At 35.4% G+C, this 19936-nt stretch overlaps 1 protein-coding gene across 3 annotated transcripts; it reads right to left on the reverse strand.

Moving 5' to 3' along the window:
* Positions 1-1889: 1889 nt before the first annotated feature.
* On the reverse strand, positions 1890-17253 carry LOC132609914 (E4 SUMO-protein ligase PIAL2). Of its 3 annotated transcripts, none has more exons than XM_060324122.1 (16): positions 17055-17253; positions 13112-13184; positions 11037-11102; positions 9308-9373; positions 9128-9210; positions 7155-7206; positions 6987-7058; positions 6684-6751; positions 6522-6570; positions 6342-6426; positions 6164-6265; positions 5928-5979; positions 4826-4877; positions 4324-4440; positions 3382-4254; positions 1890-2798 (listed from the first exon to the last, which is right to left on the reverse strand). In XM_060324122.1, the coding sequence occupies exons 1-16, from the start codon at positions 17231-17233 to the stop codon at positions 2151-2153; spliced, it is 2637 nt and encodes an 878-aa protein (XP_060180105.1). In that variant the 5' UTR covers positions 17234-17253; the 3' UTR covers positions 1890-2150. The 3 variants fall into 3 exon arrangements, with proteins under 3 accessions (XP_060180105.1, XP_060180104.1, XP_060180106.1); XM_060324121.1 differs by having other exon boundaries at positions 1890-2831; XM_060324123.1 differs by lacking the exon at positions 11037-11102 and having other exon boundaries at positions 1890-2831.
* Positions 17254-19936: the final 2683 nt, after the last annotated feature.

A 19936-nucleotide genomic window follows, 5' to 3' on the forward strand; every position in this document is an offset into this window, starting at 1 on the left:
TTTACCATAATGATGGCTATTTTGTTGTTAAGTTTGCTAGTATGCATGACAGGAATGAAGTGCTATATTCTAGCCCTCAAATTATTAATAATAGATTTGTGATTATCAAGACTTAAACTGCTGAGGCTGATTTTGCTAATGAAGTGTTTAAGACCATACCATTGTGGGTTAAGTTCCCTAACCTACCCCTATGTTGCGGGAGTATGGATTCATTAAGTAGGAAAATTAAGTAGTGGATTAGGAAATCCTCTCTATGTTGATGAGTACACAACTAAAATGGAGAGCATTTCATATGCTAGGGTGTAAATTGAAATGGATGTGACAAGAACTTTGCCTATGACTATTAAACAGGACATGATTGCTGCAAGGAACAAATGAGGTAAAATGATAATCAAGTTAAGGTAAAGCCCAAAAAACTAGACAAGAATGGAAATTCAAAAAAGGAACTATAGTGGTAAGTCAAGAGGAAGCAGGAGGAGTAGTAGCACATGGACCCCAATGCCAAGCTGGACCTCAGATAGCTGAGCAACAAGTTAAAGGATGATGCACCAATTACTACTAAAAAAACAGGAAATTAGCGACGGATAAATTTTGCAGCTAAACAGCTATTTAGCAAGAGATTATCACAAAATTTTGTTAGATACAAAAAAATTATCGATGAATCAGTGACAAACTTCTTAGCTAATTCCTTTTTTTTTTTTTAAGTGAATGTAAGATATACTAGTGGGTATGGCAAGTGGTGATGGTAAGGATAAATATATGGGGGAATAGAAGTTGTTCCACATCCTCCTAACATATCCCAAATATATTAGTTACTTGACAAAAAAAATATAAGCACGGAGAGAGTGAGGGAAGTTTATTATTGAAAATAAGGTGGAATGCTGGTAGTTTAATAACTAATATGGCATTTATAAATGTAATAATGTAATAGCAATACATGTTTTTACTATTTAAATATTCCTTCTGGTCCAATTTATGTGATACAGTTTGACTATGCACGGAGTTTAAGAAAGAAAGGAAAACTTTTGAAAAGCATAGTCTAAAAACAAGTCATAAATATTTATGTGGCTGTAAATCATTTCATTAAGGGTAAAAAGGAAAGTTTTAAGTTAATTTATTTTTAATATAAAAATGTATCATCTTTGAGACAGATTAAAAAGAAAAGTATATCACATAAATAGCGACAAAGGGAGTAAGATATTTGTGTGTCCATAATTCATCTCATTAAGAGTAAAATGAAAATTTTATCGTTAATTATTTTTAAATTAGACTAGAGAGGAAAGTGCTTCACATAAATTGAGATAGGAGTAGCTCATTTCTTCTCATCCAAGTCTTGGTGCGCCGAGTTACCTGATACCTATGTTGGCAAGGAGTATTGCAACAATTCAACCTTCAGGATATCTATAAATTTCTCTCTTATTTGACCATATCTCGGATTCTTGAAAAGATTTTATTTAGTGATGTCAGGATATAGTTATGTTGCATAGATTGTACTCCCTCGAATCAGAAAGAGTGTTCACTTAGCCTTTTTTTTTTTTTGGTAAAAAAGAACGTCTACTTATCAAATTAAGAAAGAATTAACCTTATTTCAAATTTACCCCTATTAAGTGCTATGTAATCAAATTTCAATACTTACCTAATTAGAGGCAATTTAGTCTAATCACCTATTTTTGTTTAGGAGTTAATATTTTCTGAAGGAATGTGAATGCCTAAGTGAACACTCTTTTCGATCCGGAGGGTGTAACATTTAAGAGTAGCACAGTGCGCCGCTATTACCAACATCAAGTAGAAACGTGGGATTTCATGATATATGTAATGTGCCAAGCGCGGTGGATTACTAATAAAAAAATCAGGTTATATCCAGGCTTGATCCTAAACTTCACCTGCTATAATAGTGAAATCAGAGACTACTTTTTCTCAAAATAAAAAAATCAGGTTATATCCAGACATGATCACTGAACTTACCCACCATAACAGTAAAGTCAAACTATAGTGTATGAACTAGGAGCTGAGCAGTACTTTGGCTTGGAATTTACAAAAGAACTGCAGGATGTTTTCCCTATCTACCTGTTACTATGACACTGGTACGAGGTATCTGTACTGTAAAGTGACGCCTTAAATACACCATTGCCTACCAACATGTCCTAGTTCTACTGAATTCCTGAGGAACGCTCGGGTAAAACGCCTGAAGCATCAGATGCATTGGCGGGTGCTGTAGATGGAAGATTCACTGGCTGCGTATTATGAACGCCTCTATTTGCCAAAAGAACTTGCAGTTGGGGTGAAAGATTAGGTGGAATAGATGGTCTGGCAGCTTGAGCTTGCTGTGTTGGCTGAAGCATGAACTGTTGCAGTGCTTCAGAATAAGCTCGTCCTGAAAGGCTTCCACGCATGCGGCCTGTAGGGCGCCAGTTTGGATCTAGCTGGGGATCCACGGAACAATCCGTCCTTGTGACTGGTGTTGTGCCTCCTGTACTTCCCCTATGGTCGGGGGCCAATGGTGTCCTGAACCTGTCAGCACTACCTGGGAGTGGAGGCGCACTTCTAGGAGAATGACCAGGTGGAGGCGCACTTCTAGGAGAATGAACAGATGGAGGCGCAGTTCTAGGAGAATGAACGGGTCTCACCACTTGTGTGGATTGCTGTGTAGCGACAACTCGGGCATGTTGTCCACCAGCAAAAGACTGATTAATACCAACTTGTGAACCATTCTTCATGGCTTCCCATCTCTCCCAAGTAGCTTGAGACTGGCTAGTCGAATAGGGTGTTTTCAGGTGCGGAGCTTGACGGCCAACAACCTGTTGAGATGGTGGAGGAGAAGCAAGAGGACGCTAGCAGAAGGAAAAAAGGACAATTAGAAGCCATAGACACTAGACAGAATAAAGACATATGCAGAGACGCACAAAGTTGGATATATTATAAGCAGCCTCAAAAGAAAAGTCTGATAGTAAGCAAAACAAGCAAATTTAGGCGGTCAAGGAAATCCTAGAAAGTGGAAGCAAACACACCCTATACAGACAGGTGATGGTCTTCCCAACCAGAGGACACACACAATGTTTCAGCAATGACACAACAACAATATACCCAGTGTAATCCAACATGTGGGGTCTGGGGAAAGTGGTGTGTACGCAGCCCTACCCCTACCTTGTGAAGGTAGAGACGTTGTTTCCGAGAGATCCTCAGATCAAGTAAAGCATATCAAAATCAGTAGGAAAGGAAGTACACTAGATACAGTCAGTAGTGAAATAATGGAGAAAAGAAACAGTGCAACGACAAATAGTACGATAACCGACACATGAAGGAAAATCTCAGAGACCAAAACCAGCAAGAAAGACTTAAATCATATTTTAGTCAAAACTTTAGAAATTAGCTGCCACTCACCTTCTGTGGTAATGCTGACGAGGCCATGCGTGCCTGAAGCAGGTCCAATTCAGGATAGGAACGTACCTCCAAGTCACTTCTTAGATTGGAACCATCCAATGACACAGTAGGCATAGCCTGAGTAGCTGCTGGAGGGGCAGCGTAGAGCAAGGGATTCATTGCGCTTTGTTGTCTCTGCTGAGGAACAGGAGTGTTCATCTGGACTGGAAGGGCCTGAACTGCAATAGGAGTTCTGTTTGCAGGCCTGGCTGCAGATGGAAACCTTCCATATTCATTGATTGCAGCGTTACCAAATTGGAACTGTTGTAACTGCAGCAAATTGGAAGAAGATAGTCCACTCTCAAGTACAGCGGTTGGAATAAAAGCATTTCCCTCGGGGTTGAGAGCGGGAGACATTCCATCCATCAAAACAGGCGCCTGCACCGTGTTGGTTCTTGCATGCTCAGAAGCACTGCCAGTTTGCATACTGGACAAAGAACTAGATGTCCCTATTCCATACGAGGACAAATAGATTCTTGACCAGAAATCATCCCCCAAATCAGAAGCACCTGTTTGATTGATTTCACTTGGATTATTCACAGCTGTTGCGCTCTGTACATTAGATTGAATTTGAGAGATCGTTGGGAAATTTTTTCTGTCTTCCGTTTCAGCAATAGTCACGGGATTCATGTCCTCATCTATGTCAGTAAGATCTAAATAATCACCGGGGGTATTTGAAGGGCCATCAGAACCGCGGCGCGGACTATCTTGAGCAATGTCAGGGGTTTTATCCCTGGGCTTTTCAGTATGGTCATCACCTTCCATGATTGCCTTCCATGAACCATCTGAGGAGATCATGACATATGTGACATCCTCACTCACCTCTTTCAAAACCTTTAAAAGGAAAATAATGTTACTTCTAGACAGTAATTGGTAAAAAGCATAATACAGTATGCAACTTACCTTGACCATATCTTGATCAATACGAATATCAGTGAAACACACGTGCTGATTACAATGAGGACAACGCCACGATGGTCTCCTTGAATTTATGTCGATATAGTTGTCAAAATCGAAACACTGGCAAGAAAAACACGTACAGTGCAAACTGGTAAGAGTAGGGGGAATTGGTGAAGAAAAAATGATTAAATCAGATATCACATGAAGTCCACATAAGCTGCACTCATGAAGCTTCTTGCTAGGATTTTCCTAACTTAAAATATCTACCAATGCTAATATGAATTCATAATCTTAATGAAAATTTTCTGAGGAACATATTAGATCATTAGATGTCCTTTGAAGGATTAACCACGCTCATATTTCTAACAGATTAAAGACCTTAAATAAGAAACCAATCAAAGAGGAAAAGCAGAGGCAAGTTTTTAACATGCATGCGAGTTATACAACACTCTAGAATGAGAGGTTGGATAAGAATTTATTTTGGATCACACAAAAGGGCATGCACCTGAAGATGTTTGCAAGAATGTCCTTTTACTGGAGTTTTAATACGTGTGAAGCTGTAAAGGAAAAGAAAAGGTAATCAGTGAATTTAACAAACCACAGCCAGCAATACGAAAAGAAAGAAGCGTATATTTTGGGCGACGGGTAGTTAAAGAAGTAAATATACTTGAACTCCCAAGGTTAATTACAACTATGTGGGTTCTCTGTTTCGAAAAATGAGAGATACCACCCCTCTCAAATTATGAAATGACCAATGCAACCTTATTTAAAATAAATTATGCTGACGCAAACCAAGTATGCTTATAATCATGACAGAAGTACCTTATCTCAATCATGTTTACCCCGTCATTCCTAATTCACACACCAAAATTTTCATAAACCTAAGTCTGTTCCTGAATAGATTCGGAAGGGGATTATGCCAGTCCTTATTCGTTAGAAAATCTAGGGTTCAAGACAAACGGAAAAATCGTCGTGAAACCATGAAGACCTTAAGGAATATATATAGACTATAAAGTAACTCTGCTCAAAACGTCGGACAATTCTAGCTAAGAGCTAAAACTTTATCTTTGATATATTATTATCAAAATAGGTAACATAGCTCATCAGCTTGCTGGAATGGCAATAATGCCCATTCGGATTCTTTTTCTTCCTTACTTTGGGGGGCACAGGGGAAGGCGTCTTAGAAACAAAACTTGGATCATCAACTTACTAAAATGGCAGATTTCTTCCTCCTCCTATTTTATTTTATTTTACCAACCTCTAATAACTGAGGGTACCAAGATGGAAGTCATCTCTTCGCGGAAGAAAGCACAAAAAACAGTGTCATTTTGAGTTTTGATATAATAAGGGGTGGGTTGTTGATCCCCAGACCCCACTTGTGGGATTACATTGGGTATGTTGTTGTTGTATATAATAAGGGGTGGAAAGAAAACAAATTTGAGCACAGAAATTTGCATCTTTTACTATCATCATCAAGAATGAAGAAGCTAATCATGCACAAGGAAGACAAGGAAAAAAGAAAAAATAACACACATGTCAAGATAATAAAAGCCACTTCATATAGATAACCTTGTCAAATTCCAAAGCAACAAAGATTGGAAGCATACCTTATGGGGCAATTCAGAGAAGTTCTTGATGGCCCCTCAATAATTTCAGAATCTGCATTAACAGAACAGCATGTATTAATCATTTCTCCTTCTAAGGAGGTCTCTTCGGACTTCCCATTGGGGGATGACGTGAATGGCAAACTCGACCAATTCATCTAGTCAAGCGGGATAACAATAACATGTAACAAACTCAATGTAGAAGCACCAAAAAAGGTGAAAATAGAATAAGAGCAAACCTGGATCGACAGAAGAAACAGGAGCCTGCTCATAATCAGGGACTGTGGCCTGAACTGGGGTAGAGATCTCACTCATGAAAGCAACAGCTATGATATAATTTCCTTCACAAATAGCACAGAGAAGAGTTAGTACTATTCAGTTTCATTTAAAAAAACTGGAATATATCTTCAAACACACCGTTAAACTGGCCCACAGCTTGAAGAAGATTTGTTCCAAATTTAAGCATATGAGGTACAGGAGATGGAAGCTGCGGTCCAGGGTCCTAGCAAAAGAAAACATAATTTAAGTAATTTGAGCCCTAGTAAGACCAAGACATTCCTATACTAACACATCTGCAAAGTTTTAGCGGTAACGGACCATTAACACATTAGTCCTCCTTCCGACGGGTGTCCCATTCAGAAGAAAGCTGCAGAAGTGAAGTGAACGGCAATCAGAATTGTCAGAGTAATTTCACCTGGCAAATATGGAGTCAATATGCCAAAGTCATTTCAATCAGTAAAAAATAAAAAACTTTCATACTTCACTTGAGGCGGCGTTATAAGACATACTGAGGTCTCCAGATTATCTGTTTGTGCAACAAATAGTCTCTGCAGATAAAAGGAAACATAAAATTGAGCAATATTTTCCAGAGGTAATCAAGGTTTCCAATTTTGATGAGTTGCTGCCTTGCTGGAATGAAAAATAAGAAGTCAAGCAACGCACTGATGAATAACAAAATACAAATAACGAGAGCACACAGTGTCCTGAATAAAGACCGAGCTGCTGCAAAGGAAAAATGATACATAGATATAAATTATTGTAATTATGTAGGAGTTTTCTTACTACTTTCTCTCCTTCAGAAAGGTTCATATTCTTCGTTATCTGGAAATCATTCACGTAGGCACCAAATCCAGGCTACAGATTGACAAAACATATGGCATCAGTATCACCAGCAATATAATTACACCAGCTCACCGGCCACTCCTAGGCGATGCAATTTTAAATTATTACCTTGGCTTCCAGGAAAGAAATTATCTGACCCATCTTCAGCCGTGGAAAAAATCTGCCAATTCACAAAATGTAGCTAAGCACATATTCCAAGGAAAATAACTGTACTAACCAAGTACACTCATCTATGGAAAATTTGACCTCTAACTGAACAGTGGAAAAAGCCATGAGATATAGATGTCACAGCACCAAATAAGAGTCAGCAGCAAATGCTGAATATGAGTAAACTATAACTTTAGTGGTTATCCAAATGAAAAGTCCCCAGCCCATGATATCGGACACTTCCTGAAGTCCAAAGAGAAATATATACCAGTTTTTGTATTAATTTAACTATTTATTGAGTACCACTAATAAGCCAATGACCACTATACAGTATGAGTAGGCACAATTTTAACCACTCAATCACTTTACCGATCTATAAGAATTATTTCAGATAAACTATAGGAAATATTTTGAGATAGGAGTCTAATATTAGGTCGATAATACCTTCTTCCTTTTTAAACTGGTAATACTGTATTCCTCAGCATTAAGGATATGCTGGAGACCACAAAAAAACCACAAAAGGAGCATAAATAATTATAAAGATCCTAAGATCAACTATCTGTTGCACTTCATCTATACATTCCTCTTTACACCAAAAATACAAGGATATAATACAATTCCATTTAACTTTCTGTGTGGAATTAAATCTATGCTCAAAACATCTCCATTCCTTTTTTCTTCAAACTGTCCACCATATGCATGCTGGAACTATTCTCCACCACTTCTTTTTGCTCTTACTTCCCCCTCTCTTGATCCAGCAACTAAGTAAATCAGCAGTATGCTCTGGCATTGACCATTTGATGTCTGCGAAGCTTAAAAATAGGGACCAGATCTGTGAAGTTACTTTACAGTGTAGAAATAAATGACTATTAGTCTCTTCTGCCTCATTGCATAAAAACATCTAGACACTATTTGGAACCCCCTTCTTTTCAAGATCTCCTGTGTAAGACATGCTTTCCTGGCCACCAGCCAGACAAAGCACTTAACCTTAGCTGGTGTCAAGCTTTTCCACACCTGCTTCCATGGTCCTATCCCACAGCCTGGCTAATATCTTTAGCCAACAGAAGTACTGATCTTAAAATGTGCAAGACTAGAGAACACTCATTTGCATCAATACATATTCTCACTGGTTAAACCGGTTGGAATTTTTTTTTCCCTCACCTGTGACTATCCACTTTCATCTCCTTCTGGAATAACGTAGATATTCGCTCTCTCCATCTTGACTCCTCTTCCTTCTAACTTGTCATTTCACCAACCAAAGACAACTACTGACAACTACGTAAATCACATTGGAGACCCCTACTTTATCAATGTCTAGATTTGAATCCTTAAACATCGTGTTGCCTATCTGGGCTCTTGAAGGACAGGTTAAGTAGCAGTAAAACCTTCAACGAAATAGAAGCTCAAAGAACTACATTGACTTTCAGAAAATTAAATAAATCACGTCAAAACTCCTAAATTGTCACCCGCAAGGGTGACTCAGTTGGTTGAGCATGGGGATTTCATAATGGAGGTCTCAGGTCAAAACCCCCTGCCTACGACAGACAGCAGGGGATTTGCCTTCTAGGTCGAGCTCGTCGCACGGGGCTTGCCTAGTGCGGTTTATCTCTCCTGTGTGGTTTGCGAGCTATTGCACAGAAGCTGGGTTTACACTGTGCGCACCCGAAGGGTAGCGGCTGCGGGTTCCCATGTCATCAAAAAAAAAAAAAAAACTCCTAAATTGTCAATGTCAGCATGTAAATCCTTAAACGTTGCCCTTTCTCCTTTGGGCTTTGAAAGGACAGGTTAAGCAGACCATCAAGTAAAACCACAAACATTTTTACGAAAATTAATCTTTGATATATAAAGCAAATTATTAGTCCGAGGTAAGTTGATCATACACCGTTGCATGAAAGATCGGAAATTAAGATTTCAGTGCAGGAAAAGATGCCTACCTTGACATTACCGTCGAGATAATTGTCAGAGAACTGCTTGGTTCAGTTTTAAAATCTAATGTGCTGCAGAAGCTGCTGGAAATCTAAACATGCAAACAGAAAAGGAAGACAAATCAATGTAACATCAATTATAAGAAGCAAGATAGGTAAGCCATGTAGCAAACCAGCAAGTTTATCCACCTCATTTGCAAGATTACAAAGTTCCTCGGCATCTTTCTCTGTAAACCACCCGCTCTGACTAGCATTCTATCAAATAAAGAACATGGTCAATGAAGAAATTGCAGGAAGTGTCGATAACAAGCAAATTTAATGCATGCAAAGTGGTAACCAGCAAGGTCAAGTATGTTGTGGGAAACACCATATAGTTTAATGAACAGAGCACCATCCCAGGCTTAGAACTTTGCAGGTTATGTCATCCACAAAAGTGGAGGATAGAAACACTCGAGCCAATGTCACAGGAGAACGTCACTGGAGGTGGATCTTTTATCCGACCAATCAATCAACTAAACCTCAATCCTAAACTGGTTGAGTTTGGTAATAACTAATATGAATGGGAGCTTCTTAGCGCTTGGCAGTGTTTTCAAAGGTGAAAAGCTCTAAAAAAGCGCTCCAGGTCTATTGGGGCTTTAAGCACAATATAAGTGTGGTCTTTAGTAACAAAAGGCGCAATGAAGGAAAATAAGAATATATATGTGATTCAAGGAAAAGCTAACAAATTCAATTATAATGCATCCCTTAACAACTAATACACTTATTTGCCGATTACACTTTGTGTTTAGTACTGCTAGATTCAATATAAAATTCATGGGCAATGAGGCACACGTCTTAGTGCCTTGCCTACACTGAAGCGCAATTCAAGCGAGGTGAAGCGCCCTCCCTGAGCTTCAGGGCTTAAACGTGCCTTAAATGAGCCGTTGACAAATTAGGGTTCTTTGAAGTTAGAGGCTCTCCACATCTAAACCTATCCCTACCAGAACTTAGTAGGCGTTTTGGATATGAATTTGGTGATTTTTTTTTAGAGTAGTATTTGAAGTTGATTTGAAAAAGATACTTGGAAATTCAAGTTGTGTCTGGACATGCATTTCACTTGAAAAAATGTTGAAGTTTGTGAGGGAAAAGAAATTACTTGAAAAAGTGGTCAGGTCTATTTTTTTCAAATTTGAAAAACTCAAGTTCAACCATTTTTTATGCTCTTCAATGGTTGTTCCCTTACAGTACTAGCTTGGGGTTGATTGTTGAATGTTATTAATATAGTTTCCCTTATTAAAGAGAGATTGATTGCAATCTCCTAATACAGAATTTTTTCATGAAATTTTGTGCCTACCTCATCCCTTTTCAGCACATTCAATTATCACGGAAGTCTACACAGCACATGGTCAAACCATATCAAGCGACCTTCTCTCATTTTATCCTCTATGTAGGCTACATCCACTCTTTGTCTCTAATGTGATCATTTCTAATCAAATCTATTAACCAAATTAAACTCAACACAACATCCAACAACCAAGTAGAGGAATTCAAGATGTTTTGAGAATATAGAGAATAGTATGCAGAAGATCAAACTGAATTGTCTTTTGCTATTACGTTTTTGGTGTAAACCGATATACTCAGATGATACTGCTACCATTATTGATGTGCTAGATTCAATATGAGGTAGATCAGTTTAGCTTCTGAAGTACAATTGCAAATATGGTTTCAGTACAACCCATGTACTGTCTTGCCCACTTATATATATATATATAGTAGTTGCCAATTTCACAAAAAAACCAAGTAACTTGACTTGGTATCTATCTTTTGCAGAAACAAAAGCTGAAACATCACTTGCAATGTTTTGTGATAGAGGAAGCCAGCAAAACACACATTTTTTCAAAATTATCCCATAAAGTCGACTAGTGTCCAGGAATATTACCTTAATAGATATCATAAGGACCATGACATGCGCTAGCAGTAAGGTATCACACGGTAGTCTGCATACCTACATGATGCCGTGAATTTAGAAAGAAAAAAAAATGAACTTAAGCTTCAGTTATTCATTTGATAAATAGGTACATCGTTCAGATAGGAAACTATGGCCTATATAAGAAAATTCATATAATACGGATTAAAGAGTGCACAATATTCGCATAAGCGAATTATCCAGATCACATGGTCTGCAATCAAGTCAATTAATTGCAGCAATTCACAGCTCAATTAGAACATTAATAGATTTAGAGTAAGAACGTGATAGGAAGGGAAATACTGCATGTAAATTGACTTCCATTAAATTAACATACAAGTCATCCATAGTAGATGAAAAACAATGCGAGTGATCAAAAGAAAAAAGAAGTGATTGAAAAAAGAGCAATATACAAGTCTTCAATAGTTCTATAGTAATGAAAACAATGTGATTAACAACAGATTAGTATAATTTGGGCTACCAACGCCAAAAGCACAAGAAGGAAGGTTCCATAATTTTTTTGAGAAAGAAGGAGGTACCATAAAATACTAGGATATAACCAAATATGCGACAGCACAGACAAAGCCCAGCACACAAATACGTCAATCCCCCTTGGCCAAAACCGGAGTGTTTGACAGCCAAGAAGACTGGGTCATTCAAGTCATAATCTGCCAACCATTAAGCTCACTTCACTTTTTGGTGTTAACTATTCTATTTTCTGCACCATCAGCATTCAGCACAATTTAAGAGAACATTCACTTTACAGTATTACCCAATCAACTAATCTTTAAAAATTACTGCTCTATAAACCCAAATTTTATAACATCGAACAATGCTTTTTAGATCCAAGAGTACCAGAACCAATGACCCCCCCCCCCCCCCCCCCCCAAAAAAAAAAAAAAACCATACTGGGACCCAGGTATAGAGCTTAAGGAAATATTAGTGTCATTCCAACGAAGTCGCAATAAGTTAATAGAACAAACATTAACCGGTTAGCACCCCCAAAGGTAATTGAGACGGTCCCAAAGCTCCGTTTGTTCTCAACTTCTCATACTCGCACTGTCATTAGCATGGATCCAAAAGAAATTAAATTGGCAATCTCATATCTTTTTTTTTAGAAGGGATTGGCAATCTCATAGCTAGATTTAAAATTAGCTTAACTTCTCCACAGATACCAATGCAGAGAAATGTTTCCAATTATGATCAAATGTAGCTATCTGACTGAAGTTTAATTGGAGAACGAATTACTGCAATGTAAGGATAAAAACAATAGAATATGACGAATTGTGAATCATAAGAGGATCTTCATAGTTCTCTTTCTAAGTTATTGGTAAATTATAAGCCTAGATACGTGAAAAGTTTGGACTTAAATAAAATACGCCAACTTCCACTCATGACAAAGAAATTTCTTCCAATGGGCAAGAATGGATGAAACAGCATCAGACTCCATAAGGTTAAACAAACCCAGACTTTGTACTGACTTCAAGGGAAGCCAAAGGAATAGGCCACTCAAAGTCCAAGAAAGTTGATCACCATCATAATCAGGAAGCAGCAACTAAAGAACTGACAGTTTTCACAGTTCCAGAGGTAGTTTCAAAATTTAACACTGGTAATTATTAGGTTTGAGAAACATAATTTGCCAACATATGAAAGGTCATTAGGCATTCAATAACATATCCACTAAAAGAAGTGCATAAAAAAAAAAGAACAAAGAATAGTGTGATATACTTCTGATACAGTGGCAATGTTCTGAAAACTAGTGTGATACTTTTTCTGAGCAGCATATATCCCTTTATAACTACGGAGAGGAAAAATCCAATATTTTCTCAGCCTATTTACATGATGCAGGGCTGCACCCATTTCCCACAGATTCAACAGAGAACAAAATTGACAATGTTCCTTTACCTATTTTCCTGATTTTTTTTTTTTTTTGAACTTGTACTGTTACCTATTTTCCTGATTTAAAATTAGTGCTTTATGCTAAACAATTCATAATCAGATCAATGAAGTTATTGCAATGATGAAATGACGTCCTGTTAAAAGAGTACCTGTTTCACCAGTAGAGGTAAATCTTGAGCTCTATTTGGGACCTCCTGGTTTGCAATAGCAAAATCAATGCCTCTGCATTTATCAAAGATCCAGTCATTCAATAACAGTTAGCATGATAAAGAAACATAGCTTATGTGTCTCTTCTGTACATTCTAGAAAGGAACAACATACAGAAAGTGAAAATGAGTTAAAATCACCACTACCACTTTACTAGCTGATTTGACACCATGAACAACAAAGAGATACTCATTTTCCTAATTTAATAGCAGGATTCTGGAAGAGATGGAGGAAATAAAACATTTTGCATGATGAATTACCAATGTGTTGCTCTTGCAGACAATGAGCTAATGAGAACTAAATGAGAGATCATACAAGCTTTAGCCTTTCATTTCCAAATACCAAACATACTGAAATAATACATGTGATCATGGTAAATCTACATTTACAATAACAGAATGGTCAAGGATTACCATTCAGAACGAAGTTTCAAATAGGATATAACAAGTCCTTTGAACAAGTCATATATCTGATTTGCTCTTTCTCAAAAAAAAAAAAAAAACGATTAGAAAGTAATTGCCTACTTCTTTTTTATGCTTTTGCAGTAGTACTTAAAAGGCAGTATGATATCACTAAGAGAGCATCTTCAATTTAGAAAGGTGAATCTATCCAGCTAGGTGAATATTACATGAAATTCATTACTCTTCTATGACAATGGAAGCCCCCACGCTTACTACTGACAGCCTACATCAACCACTAATATTGAAGTCTTTGGAAACCGTCCAAACAATTCATTTATCTGCTTAAACAACTAAAACTCTCAAACTGAATAAGTAGCGAATAATTAGACACCTCATCCTCCAAATTCTTCTGGCAATAATTCTTGTTATGTTGATCACAATTAAGCACAAAACGCACTGTAAAATGTGTCAATGTCCAAATTTTCATACTTTTAACATGGCTTGGCCAAAATTGAAAGAGGAGTGAGCAAGAACCTATATATTAAGCACAAACAGAGTTTTTTTTAACGCGAGAGAGCTATATATTTACATAAAACAACAACTTCACCTCACTCCCAAACAAGTTGGGTCAACTACATATCACTTCTTCATTTAAGCTCAACAAGTTATTACGCAAAGTATGCACGAAATGCAACAATTTGCCCAAAATAATTAACGCGCAAGAGCCAACAGTTCAAAGTAAAATGAGCAAAAACCTAACAACTCTACGCATATAATAAAATCAAAAAAAAAAAAAAAACAATTTACGATAGCAATTACAAGAGTAGTGTATTCCATATTTCCGACCAAAGAAGGTTCGAGAAGAAAAAATGGACCTAACAAGCAAAAACCTACACATTAAACCTAACAACTCTAAGCGCAAATACAAAAATGAGAAAAAACCTAAATATTAAGCAGATATGCGCAAAATGCAATAATTTGCCTAACAATTTGCTAAGAACTTCCACATTAAGCCTAACAAATCTGCACATAATAAAAATCAGAAAGAAAAAAAAAGTTACAATAGCAATTACAGAAGTAGAGTATCTATATTTCCGGCCAAAGAAGGATCCAGAAGAAAAATGGGCCTAACAAGCAAAAACCTACAGATTAAACCTAACAACTCTAAGCACAGATACAAAAATCAGGAAAAAAAATTACAATAGCAATTACAGAGGTAACGTATCCATAATTCCGGCCAAAGAAGGTTTCAGAAGAAATGAGAAAAAAACTAGATATTAAGCACAAAATGCAATAATTTGCCCAAAATAACCGCCAGAACTAAAATTTCAAAGAAAAATGAGTAAAAAACTAGATATTAAGCAAAAGTACGAACAAAATGCAACAATTTGCCCAAAGAAGTGTGTTTTAAACGCTCAAGGGCTAAGAACCTACACATTAAACCTAACAACTCTAAGCACAGATGCAAAAATCAGAAGAAAAAAAAATTACAATAGCAATTACAAAAGTAGCAAAGCTAAAAATTCAAAGTAAAATGAGCAAAAACACAGATAATAAGCCAAAAACACAATTTTCTGAACAATAAACCTAACAACTATAAGCGCATATATAAAAACCAGAAAAAAGGAACAGTTTACAATAGCAATTACAAAAACCTAGATATAAGCAGAGTACGCACAAAATGCAATAATTTGCCCTAAATAACTAAAAGTTCAAAGTAAAATGAGCAAACAAACACTTTTATTGAACGCGCAAGGGCTAAAAACCTAACAAATTAAACCTAACAACTCTAAGCGCAAATATACAGAAAAATAATTACAATTAATAACAGAAGTAGCGTATCTATATAAAAGATTCAGAAAAAAGGAACAATTTACAATAGCAATTACAATTTTCAAAGAAAAATGAGAAAAAAAAACTAGATATTTAAACAGAGTACGCACAAAACACTATAACTTGCCCTAAATAATTAACGTGCTAAATCCTACACATTAAACCTAACAACTCTAGCGCAAATATACAAACAAAAAAAAATGTTCACCTTGCAAGTAAGCACAAATTGCAATAATTTACTAAATAATTAACACACAAAAGCTAAAATTTCAAAGAAAAATGAGCAAAAAACTAGATATTAAGCAGAGTAAGCACAAATTGCAATAATTTACTAAATAATTAACGCGCAGAAGCTAAAATTTCAAAGAAAAATGAGCAAAAACCTAGATATTAAGCAGAGTAAGCACAAATTGCAATAATTTACTAAATAATTAACACGCAAAAGCTAAAATTTCAAAGAAAAATGAGCAAAAACCTAGATATTAAAGCAAAAACACAATTTTTTGAATGCTCAAAGGCTAAAAACCTAACACATTAAACCTAACAACTCTAAGCGCAAATATACAGAAAAAAAATTACAATTAATAACGGAAGTAGCGTATCTATATATAGTTCAAGCGAATAGAAGGTTCTAGAAGGAAAAAAAAGAACAATTTACAATAGCAATTACAATTTTCAAAGAAAAATGAGCAAAAACCTAGATATTAAGCAGAGTAAGCACAAATTGCAATAATTTACTAAATAATTAACACGCAAAAGCTAAAATTTCAAAGAAAAATGAGCAAAAACCTAGATATTAAAGCAAAAACACAATTTTTTGAATGCTCAAAGGCTAAAAACCTAACACATTAAACCTAACAACTCTAAGCGCAAATATACAGAAAAAAAATTACAATTAATAACGGAAGTAGCGTATCTATATATAGTTCAAGCGAATAGAAGGTTCTAGAAGGAAAAAAAAGAACAATTTACAATAGCAATTACAATTTTCAAAGAAAAATGAGCAAAAACCTAGATATTAAGCAGAGTAAGCACAAATTGCAATAATTTACTAAATAATTAACACGCAAAAGCTAAAATTTCAAAGAAAAATGAGCAAAAACCTAGATATTAAAGCAAAAACACAATTTTTTGAATGCTCAAAGGCTAAAAACCTAACACATTAAACCTAACAACTCTAAGCGCAAATATACAGAAAAAAAATTACAATTAATAACGGAAGTAGCGTATCTATATATAGTTCAAGCGAATAGAAGGTTCTAGAAGGAAAAAAAAGAACAATTTACAATAGCAATTACAATTTTCAAAGAAAAATGAGCAAAAACCTAGATATTAAGCAAAAGTACGAACAAAATGCAACAATTTGCCCTAAAAAATTACAATTGCAATAACCGAAGTGGCGTATCTATATATATAGTTCAAGCGAATAGAAGGTTCTAGAAGAAGAAAAAAAATGTTCACCTTGCAAGTAAGCACAAATTGCAATAATTTACTAAATAATTAACGCGCAAAAGCTAAAATGTTCAAAGTAAAATGAGTAAAAACCTAACACATTAAACCTAACAATTCTAAGACCAAATAAAAATTACAATTAATATATATTTCAGGCGAATAGAAGGTTCTAGAAGAAGAAGAAGAAAAAAATGTTCACCTTGCAAGTGAGAGACAAAGGTGAACGAACTCTTGAGGATCAATTTTAGGCTGATTATTACACACGTGTGTTGCTAATCTATCAGCAACGGCTGAGATTCGAAACGAGTTTACATATGACGGATTTAACGTGTTTGCTCCGGCGTTGACTCCGGCGTTGACCGTCGCTGCTCCGGCCATATTAGAATATGATACTGAGAACTTTTTTTGGTTTTTCTCTGCTTATATATGAGGCAAAATAGTTTCATTTAAGTAGGTTCCTTATGTTTGAAGTTGGGTGCAATATGGTACCTTAAGAGTGTGGATTTAACGGTTTTGGTCCTTTGAGTTTTCTAAAAGTTAACGTTTTTATCTATTGGATTTGACGGGAATTACTATGAAAAAAGAAGGAAATTAGAGGTAACTTACATATGGAAGTATTAATTTTTGTAGCTTCTGTTGTTGTTTTTTATTTAGTTTTGGAGTCTGGTGTATCGTTTTGAGGTGTAATTTCTGATAGTTTTTATACGGGAGATCTCATGGATTGGAAACAATCCTTATGGTTTGTTTTGATATCCGGTAGAAATAATAAAAAAAGAAAATAAAACAAAAAGTGTAGGTTGTTTGGTGAGACTAGTGATAGGAGACTAGCTAGCTTGATTTGGAGAGCACTTTTTGAGTGAAATATTTTTTTTTGTTGCTAAATGTTACGACCTAAATGCTGAACTGTTGACCCTATTTCACAGTTCCCATCGAGCTAACAGACAAAGTTGAATAAATAATTTACTTAATATAGAAACCGTAACTTTTGCAAAACTAAAAGGACTAAAATAGTTAAAAGCACACATTATACCTTAAGGGGTCGTTTGATATGCGGACTAAATTATCCCGGGATTATAATTCCGGAATTATCCTAGGACTAATTTATCTCATCTCTCAGATGGGATAAAATAATCCCAAGGTTAATGAGATAAGGTGAGATATCTCATCCTTAAGTATGAGCTTCATTTTATACTCCGTTTGGTAGAAGGTATAAATTAATCTCGGGATAAATTTATACCTTCTACTAAATCTCAAAGTTAGTGCTGGGATATCCTAAAGTTAGTGCTGGGATATCCCACCTTATACCGTGTACCAAAAGACCCCTAATGAGTCAAAAGAGTTTCACTTAAGTAGGTTCCTTATTTTTGAAGTTGGGTTCAAAAAAGTCCCTTAAGTATGGATTTAATAGTTTTGGTCCTTTAAGTTTGGTCAAAGTTAACACTTCCAGTCTTCGTTCAATATTAAAGGAATTTAGTAATATTAAAGGAATTTAGTTAGTCTGGTACGCCGTCGTTGCACTCCTTAATGAGTCAAAATAGTTTCACTGCACATTTCTACTACAGTCAAACTTCTATATAACAGCATCGTCGGATTCGAAAATTTTCAGCTGTTATAGAGAATGGTTGTTATACACCTATAACAGCATTGACATTTAAATAATACTTCACTGTTATAGGCAAAAAAAAAATCATAAAATCTAATTTTCATATTTAGTTGTCAAATTCTAAGTTTAATCACACTTTGTATAATAAAGGAAGATAGTTTAATGATGAAAATATATATATTCATATGATATTTTTTGTCATAAATAGTGTATTAAATGATCAAATATTTGGTCCAAATCTCTACACTTATAATTGGTAATCATAGGTATTCTATTTGTATAAAGATGGTTAATTATTATATTACCAAAAAAGAAGATAGCTGTTATATGGGGGACAATTTTACAAAAAGTGTATTGTTATAAAGTTGGTTGCTGCTGTTATAGGTGAAATGCTGTTATAGAGAAGTAAAATATAACATAAAAATCGATTCCGAAAAAACTTGACTGTTATATGCGAGTGTCGTTATAGAGAGGTCTAACTGTATATTAGACGAGTGGGTTTGGTTGTCAACCACCCACTCTTCTAATATAGTTATTATTAAATTTAAAAAAATTAAGGTGGGGTCCACGTGAAGAATTAGGAGACAATTGGAAAAAAAATATTAAGGTAGGGTCCACGTGAAGAAGTAGGAGACAATTGGCAAAAAAAAAGGACATTTAAATAATGATAATAATTTCAGAAAATGGTAAAGGTACGCTTAGAAAAAATTTAAAGAAGAGAAAATCAAGAAAAAAGAAATAACGATTTAAATTGAACACAAAAACCGCTAAAGAAGTCGTAAAACCAAAAGATTTAAAACTTATACCTTTGGGTAAGGATAAAAATGCACTAATTTTAGACAAATACGTCTCACGCAAATAATGAGGAATAACATCAAGAAGACGAAATATAAACGTTCAACAAACGTATACACATATTTTCTTAAAATGATGAAGTTGGTCGATACTTAAAAATTTAAGACTACAACAGATGTTAACACATGAAAGCGTTTTTCAGTGTTGTTGAGTAGAAAGAGATGATGGCATGAAACTCGGTAGGAGAAGATGTATTTCAAATCTTTTAATTGGAGAACCAAATAAGGAAAGTCATATATGGGAGAAGCGGACTAAGTAAAATAATTTATTGATATTGTCAATTAATTGAATTATAATACTTTCTATAATAAAAATTTCATAATCATATTACTAAAAGGTACTCTCTCTGTCCTAATTTATGTAACTTAGTTTGACTAGGCACGAAATTTAAAAAAGAAAGGAAAGATCTTTGAAACTTGTGGTCTAAAACAAGTCATAGATATTTGTGTGGATTTAAATCATTTCATTAAAGGGGAAGTTTCAAGTTAAATGATTTATAAACATAAAAATATATCATTCTTTTTTAGACAGACTAAAAAGAAAAGTGTGATACTATTTTTTGTGTTGGGCCCGTGCTAGCACGGGCTTTCATCATCTAGTAATATTGAGATAATGACGTCGTT

Source organism: Lycium barbarum, chromosome 9 (genome assembly GCF_019175385.1).
Source record: "Lycium barbarum isolate Lr01 chromosome 9, ASM1917538v2, whole genome shotgun sequence".
In the NCBI taxonomy this organism is placed as follows: Eukaryota; Viridiplantae; Streptophyta; class Magnoliopsida; order Solanales; family Solanaceae; genus Lycium; species Lycium barbarum.